This window comes from Cibotium barometz, chromosome 57 (assembly GCF_041138505.1).
Source record: "Cibotium barometz isolate CiBa-2024 chromosome 57, ASM4113850v1, whole genome shotgun sequence".
Classification (NCBI taxonomy): Eukaryota; Viridiplantae; Streptophyta; class Polypodiopsida; order Cyatheales; family Cibotiaceae; genus Cibotium; species Cibotium barometz.
Window position 1 is genome coordinate 5,945,547 of NC_141102.1, and position 8,399 is coordinate 5,953,945.

Genomic DNA, 8,399 nt, shown 5'->3' on the forward strand with positions numbered 1-8,399 from the left:
AGTTCTAAAATTATGATGATATTTGAATTAAATGATGAACATGGAGGCACAATGTACAAAAGAGTTCACCTGGCATAGTGTTCTCCTATGAGCCATATTTAATTCATGTGGATTGGATAATGCTACATTGTAGATCTTGGATAACGAAGTCTGAATTAAATGATGATCATGGTGTAAGTACAATGTACAAAAGAATTCACCTGGCATAGTGTTCTCCTATGAGCCATATTTATTTCATGTGGATTCAATAATGCTTGATTGTAGATCTTTTTGGGTTAAAGGGTGTCACGACGGTGAGCAATTTTAGCTACGGACAGAAAATTCAATAAAGCAATGTTCAGGTTTTGACCAAAACCAAAGTGCATTGTTGACTCTGTGAGAGTCTCCCCACAAAGCTTCAAATCATCAATTCCATCATGCATAGCATAGATTACGTGCTATGACATCCCCATTCACGTCATCATCGCCCAAGTGTAGGTTGTCACCTTAGTGAACAAATCTTGAATCTAGCTGGAGTTTCTAATATTTCTCCAAAGGTGAAGGGAAGCCTGGATTGCCTATTCTAAAAGCTTTGCATTCAGTTTGACAGTGGCTGTACTTTTCACATCAACTCTCTCACCTGTGGCACCAAGCAACTTGTTGCTCCTTGGGCACAGCTGTTTCGAGACATGTCTAACCAACCACCTGTAAATGCATCAAATTCTTAACGAAAATACGGTACTACAAATCACCCTACTGAAGAAACGACTGCAAAGCTCACAGCACAGTGGTTGAAGAAGCCACCGGCCGGTTGGCTGGACTAGGCAAGCAGCACTGCACCTGTAGCTCTTTGAACCTCTCTAGATTGAAGTTCCTCTTCTTGATCAGCTTCTTTTGCTTGGAAGAAAGAATTGTGTTCATGAGATCATGGTAAGACGGATCCCGATGGGTAATAACGAAAAAGAAGAACCCGGCCAAGAGACTGCTAGTTGTTACAAAGAATGTGATGGGTTCCATCACGTCCCAAGAAAGGTCCCAAAAGGTGAGACGGAAGAAGACAATCGTTTGCACTGAGAAGGCACCAAATGCTCCCCATAGCATGTTTCGCACTTGTCTGTGCGCAATCCTGTCTATCTCCTCTTTCTCCTTTTGCAGCCGTGCAAGTTCCTGGTTTCTTGGATCATCCTCTTGAGCCAAGGGGAGAGGCATGGCCTTGGATAATAATTCTGCAATCTGTAAGAAGGGCGCCAATATGGAAATAGCGTCAGAAAAGTGCAGGCCATCCGAAATTAAGGGGCATAGTGCAATGTGCATGTCAACAACATATTGCAAAGACAAAAGGCCTGGCTAAATGCCAGAATGAAACAAAATCATCATCAATCCCCATACACCCTACTTCCAAAGGCAGATCCGATACATCACCATACATGCCAAAGGGTGGGTAAAACACCAAAATGAACAAAGCATCTATGACAACGCACGACGATACCATGACATGGCACAGCTTTGTGTGTTACAAAGTTCAAACATTGTAACACACAGAAGGCACCCATACACATGGTACAAACCGCTCCATATAAACAAGCAAACCCATTCAAGCACACATCCCCCAAAACACCAGCATCAACAACGATGCACGATACCATGACATGGCCCAAGTTATGTTCAAGAAAACACCAGAAAAGGCCTACAGTGATTCCAACACTTGTTGCTAAAAGAGAGGGGGGACTCAGATATGGCCATACCTTATCAGGTCCAAGAAACACCCTTTTGCGAAAGATGAGTATGACTCCAGCTGCATCCAAGCTCTTGGCCACCTCTTCAGCTTCCGCATCCGTAGTAGCAGTGCCCATTTGCTTGCAGAGTTTCAAAACCTCTTCTAGAGGCATGCAATGGTTGCCTGTACTTAGTAGACGCTTCTTGAAATCATCTACTTTGATGAGATTCAGAAGCTTGCGAGCTTCCTGGTTAGAAAGAGCCCCCGAGGTTACTGCATCATTGGAAATGGCAGGCGTTTCTATGGGCGCCGTGCAGGCAGAGGCCGCAGGGGCGTGAGTGCTATAGAAGCGGTTCCATTGGAGGTCAGGCCTGATGAACTTTGTTATTGTAGATCTATAATGATGATAAGGTTGTTGATGGTGCTGTTGTCGGGTGCTTGCACCAAACACAGCCCTTTGGGTGTCGAGCAGCAGCCGACCTAGAGCCCTCCGCATCGTTATTTCTCCCAAGCCAAAACCCCACACGCACACAGAGACAGCCCCGCCTTTGTATGACTGTATTACCCAAGAACCACACACACAAACACACACACACAGCCCACGAACCAGTATATGCAGGACCCAACAGACATTGCCGCCCAATTTGGCTTCAATACGCAAAACCCACCAAGATTAGCTTGAATCTGGAGAAACCCATCAAGAATTTCTTCTGCGATACCTCCAAAATGGAGTAATTTGATCAGAACGCTTCAAAATGGCTATAATGCACTAATCATTTCCTCCTGTATAACTTGAAACCCAGAAGAGAAATTCTCTCTTAAAGACTCGGGAGAGCAAAATCTGCAAGAAAATGGGCAAAAACATAAGGCTTTCGGCCCTGATTTGCTTGACGGTTATTGCGATGGCAATAAATTCACGAGAACCTAAGAGGTAGGGGCCTTGCAAGCAGCCCAACACGCAAACCCAATTCAGAAAGTAGCTTAGCTTATCTGTTGGATCTCATCCAGACACGCACAGCAAACACACACCCTTGATCTCATCCCCAAACCCACACGCACACGCACACGAACAAACAGACATACACGTACCATGCGCCGGCGCTCTTGTTGGCGGTAGTTACGAGTACAAACGTGTGTACCAATAGCCAAAGGCGGTTGAAGAAGAAGCTAAAGAAAGGCAAGACTTGGTTGCCATAGCCATCTTCCTCATCAGCAATTAGGTCTGTCCCACAAAATGACAATCAAGAAGCTTTCCGGCTTCCATAGGATTGCGCGCTGCTGACATCTCAGACTTTGTCAAGGTGCTCCATATTTTTCAACCAATCAAAATAAGGATAAATTTTAAATCTATCGGTTTTTTTTTTCAAAAAAATCTCTACGATATGCCGATTTTCTAACTAAAATATGTGAAAAATAAGTCCGTTTTATATCTACGATATATGAAAAATCATTCTTGCTATTTAAAATCTCAGTTGGTTTTTCTAAATTCTGGTCGGTACAAATACACTAGAATGCCGTGTTTTTTTCGAGCCCTAGTGCAAGCTCGAACGATAAAACAAATTCACAGTTTGTGTCATTTGAAGGTAGCTATAACTTAAACCTCTCAAAGTCAATGAAAAGGATCGAACCTTGCACCAAAACACACTACATCGATGTTGTGGTATAAAGACAGCCAAGACTCGTATTGTGGTGATTTTGAAAGTTGAGTTTGCTTGTCAAATAGAAACCCTAAGTATGTCTCCACACGTGTAGGGCTTTTTACCCGGTAGGAAGTTTTGGATGTGGGAAAGATAAAAAGAAATCACCTCCACATGTGTCTCCTTCTCATTTAAAAGGCAAAGAAAAAAATTTGCTCTTAAAATTGGAGGTATTTTAAAACTATTTTGTATCATTTGAAGGTTTTCATAAGTAAAACCTCTTAAATCTTGAAATTCTTTAAAACTTATAGGTGCAAATATACCATACTCCATTTCTTTCACACATTAATTTTTTGACAGTCACATTTCAATTGTCAAGTAACTACAAGTCACCATTGAGAAATACACTAAAAGGGGATAAAAACAGGCAACATTGGTCACTCTGGTGATTTCGAAAGTTAAGTTTGCTTGGCAAAAAGAAACCCTAAGTGTGTCTCCACACATGTACGGCTTTTTACCCACGAGGAAGTTTTAAATGTGGGAAAGATCCAAAGATATCGTCTCCACACGTGTCTCCTTTTGTATGCTTTCGGGATCTATAGAAAACATCTCCACACACATCTCCTTTTATTTTCTTCCGTGATCTAAAGAAAACGTCTCCACATGTGTCTCCTTTTTTATGTTTTCGTGATATTTAGAAGCCCTAGAAGAGCTCCTCACCTCTTCTTGGATGTGGAAGAACCCACTCCCAACAACCCTCTTTCAACTTTATGATATTGAGAGCAAACAAGTGGGGTTCACACAACAAGAAAAGTGGACTTCAACATGTGGAGGACATGCTCAACATTGCCTTCTAGCTAGCTCTTATGCATTTTCTATGTCCTAAAAAGAATAAGAAAGCGCTCCATGTGGAGCTTCCCTAAGGCAATGGGGACATAAGAATGTTATGAGAATATATTTTAAGTCCTCTAGAAAAATATTATATTAATACGTGCGGTATATGACGTATGTTTGAGGCCACCTATGATTATTTCAGTTAGGTTTGTATGGCAGGGTGATTCCTGGGGTACTTACGCCTGGTAGTCATGAGTTGGTGATGATTTGTGCCTGTTTAATATTTGTGGGATTAATTTAATAATTAATTGGGCTTATATTTTCAGGTGATGAAGACTATGGGAATTGAAGAGTTTACTTTGGAAGAAATGTCTTGGTTCATCACATTTCATTTTTGGCAAGCATAGTAGCTTGCAACCTTAGGAAATGATTTTTCCATTTTGAACTTTAGGAAAGATACATTTATTATGTCGAATTTATTAAAGCCTATGGCTTTACCCTAGTTCCAATATTTGACACTCTATTTTTGTTAAAGAAGAGTGCCGTGCTCTCTAAAAAGCACATCTTGTATATTTTGGGAGCTATGGCCTAAATTTGGTGAAAAAGAAAGCTAATAAAGAAATACTCTTGTGTGGGGAGAGGCCACGCACAAGAGGGGGGAAGATTGCACCCAATATGGTCTATTGAGCTAAGTATTTTAATTTTGTTAAGTGTTTAAATTTCAATTGAGTTGATTTAGTTGAAGCTTGCAAAGCAATGGTTTTTATGGTTGAATCAATTCTTGTGAATTCTCTACTCTTCCACAATTTATCCTAGAATAAGATTCCGGTTGCAGTGGTATCAGAGCTTGGGCTAGGAGATTTATGGAGAAGGTAGGAAAGGGCTTCAACTTCTCAAAAATCAAGAAAGTGCAGGAAATTATCCAGTGGACAGAAGGGTGTTTTGTAGGTCTTTACCCAAAGGTCAAAGATTCAAAACTAGATCTACTCTCAACCCACTCACCACCCTGCAAAACCATCCTCTTTATCAAAAAGTGGTTTTTCCAAATACTCAGTGAAATCAAAATCTGACCGCATGGATGAAATCCTCATAGCCAAAAACCTCACGGGATTCTCTCAGAAATCAGAAAGCTTGAAGCATGAGTAAATCCATAATGGACGAAGTAGATTAATCAGTGTAAAAGCCAACAAAGAAAAATTCTCAAAAGAAAACCCAAGGAGAAGGCGCACGGCGGTAGCCTGCCGGCGCAAAACGACGTGTGGAGAGATTAAAAAAAAAGAGAGAGCCACAAGCTTAATCCTCTCCATAAGTCTAATCAAACTTAATCACTTTTTTTTAATCAAATCTTGCTTTTCCCAATCTCCATACAAGTCACATCATTTTTTTGAGCCTTTACTTCTCCTATATTCCTTAAGTTTCAAAGTTTTGTTATAGTGTTCTTTGATGACATTCTTGTTTTCAACAAGGATCGACAAGAGCATGAACAACACTTGGAACAAGTGTTCAACCTTTTGAGAGAAAATGAATTGTATGTCAATCCTGAAAAGAGTTCTTTCTTTCAAGAAGAGATTGAATACTTAGGTCATATAGTGTCGGTTGAAGGGATTCGTGTAGATCCTAAGAAAATTGAGTGTATTGCTTCTTGGCCTACGCCTAGAAACATACATGATCTTAGATCTTTTCTTGGCCTATGCAGTTATTATAGGAAGTTCGTCAAGAATTTTGCTTGTATTGCTCATCCTTTGACTGAACTCCTTAAGAAAGCTATAAATTTCAATTGGACTGAAAAGCAAGATAAATCTTTTGCAACATTCAAGAATGCTTTAACACAAGCACCCCTATTGCTTATCAAAGTAGAAAGCTTAAGCCTGTAGAGCAAAATTATAGCACATATGACAAGGAATTAGTAGCAGTAGTGCATGCTTTGAAAATCTGGAAGCATTACCTAATGGGCTCTGAATTTCTCATCAAGACATATCAACAAAGCATTAGGCATTTGCTTACGCAACCTCTTATTTCAGATAGGCACATCAAATGGGCATCTTTCATTCAAAGTTTCCAACCTATGATTCAATACCAACCTGGAAAAGAAAATGTTGTTGCCGATGCTTTGAGTCGAAGACCAAATATCAACAACATTTCCATTATTGAAAGTGAACCATTTGTACTTATGAAAGAAACTTATGAAGTTGATCCAGATTTTTCTCAAATATGGATCAAATTGCGTGAAAACAATTGGACACCTCAAGGAAGTTATTCTCATAATGATGGCTATCTTTTCTTTGAGAAAAGATTGTGTGTTACTCAACCCTATAGACAACTTGTCTTGGAAAGCGATGCACCAACCACCATTTGTGGGACATAGAGGAGTTTCCGCAACACTTCAAGTAGTTTCTCGAGAATTCTTTTGGCCTCATTTGAAGAATGATGTAGCTAAATTTGTAGCTGAATGTAACATTTGCCAAACAATTAAAAGCTACAAAGGCAAAGCTTTAGGATTGCTTATGCCTCTACCTATTCCTGATAGACCATGGGAACAAGTGTCTATGGACTTTATTACAGGCTTTCCTACTACTTCCAGTCATCATGACATGATTTGGACAATAGTGGACAGATTTAGTAAGCAAGCCTATTTCATTCCATGTAAAAAGACACTAACTTCTCAGCAAGCCGCGAACATATTTGTTAAGCAAATTTTTGTTCATCATGGACTACCCAAAGTGATAGTTTCTGACAGAGATTCTAAATTTTGTAGTCACTTTTGGGTTGCTCTTTTCTCAAACTTAGGCACTAAGTTAGATTTTTCCACGGCTTTCCATCCGAAATCGAATGGATAGATCGAAGTTACAAATAGCACTATCTTAGATATGCTTAGAGCCTATGTTTCCCAGCAACCTAGTGCATGGGATAAGTACATACACCTACTCCAATTTGCTTATAATAATACTCCTCATACTGCTACTGGTCGAGCACCATTTGAGATTATCTATGGAAGAGCTTTGCCCATTCCGGCTACTAGACTCTCTCATAAGATTGAAGCTGCCGACCAATATGTTAGAGACTTTGATCGCATTTTATCTGAAGTGCGTGATTGTATTGCAAGAGCTCAAGAGAAGTATACATCTCAAGCAAATAGGAAGCGCAAAGATTTTTCATTTCAAGAAGGTGATTATGTACTTTTGAGAATTGAAAAACGGCGATTAAAGAGTGTGGAAAAATTCCCTGCAGTGAAGCTAGCGCCTAGATATTATGGGCCATTTAAAATCCTTCAAAAGATTAATGATGTGGCCTATAGACTAGAGCTTCCATCTAATTGGAATATCCACAATTCTTTTCATATCCATCTCTTGAAACCATTTCGAGGAACACTTCCTACTCACCCAACATATAAGGAACCACCTCTTATTGAAGGAGCGGAAGAAGTACTAGTTCCTGATGCTATCATTGACCAAGAGATAACAACAACAAGAACAGGTAATCAATACTTCAAGTATCTGTTAACTTTCAAGAATCATCCTCAAGAAGATGCTAAATGGATGCCTGAGAAATTTTTCCGAGTTTACCCTGAAATTCTTCATTCTTTTCAAACCCAGCAAATCCGCAATTGAGGACAATTGCAAACTCAAGCAAGAGGGATGTTATGAGAATATATTTTAAGTCCTCTAGAAAAATATTATTTATCCCCTCTTGAGTAATTTGGGGACGCCTAGGTTACTCTTGCGTCATGTCGGCTAGGTTAATATCGTGGGTGATACCACTATAAATATTAATACGTGCGGTATATGACGTATGTTTGAGGCCACCTATGATTATTTCAGTTAGGTTTGTATGGCAGGGTGATTCCTGGGGTACTTACGCCTGGTAGTCATGAGTTGGTGATGATTTGTGCCTATTTAATATTTGTGGGATTAATTTAATAATTAATTGGGCTTATATTTTCAGGTGATGAAGACTATGGGAATTGAAGAGTTTACTTTGGAAGAAATGTCTTGGTTCATCACATTTCATTTTTGGCAAGCATAGTAGCTTGCAACCTTAGCAAATGATTTTTCCATTTTGAACTTTAGGAAAGATACATTTATTATGTGGAATTTATTAAAGTCTATGGCTTTACCCTAGTCCCAATATTTGACACTCTATTTTTGTTAAAGAAGAGTGCCGTGCTCTCTAAAAAGCACATCTTGTATATTTTGGGGGCTATGGCCTAAATTTGGTGAAAAAGAAAGCTAATA

At 39.6% G+C, this 8,399-nt stretch overlaps 1 protein-coding gene across 1 annotated transcript; it reads right to left on the reverse strand.

The window, feature by feature from the left end:
* Positions 1–267: 267 nt before the first annotated feature.
* Positions 268–2,999, reverse strand: LOC147606353 (calcium uniporter protein 1, mitochondrial-like). Its single transcript, XM_086791872.1, has 3 exons — positions 2,786–2,999; positions 1,725–2,537; positions 268–1,212 (listed from the first exon to the last, which is right to left on the reverse strand). The coding sequence occupies exons 2-3, from the start codon at positions 2,190–2,192 to the stop codon at positions 757–759; spliced, it is 924 nt and encodes a 307-aa protein (XP_086647998.1). The 5' UTR covers positions 2,193–2,537; positions 2,786–2,999; the 3' UTR covers positions 268–756.
* Positions 3,000–8,399: the final 5,400 nt, after the last annotated feature.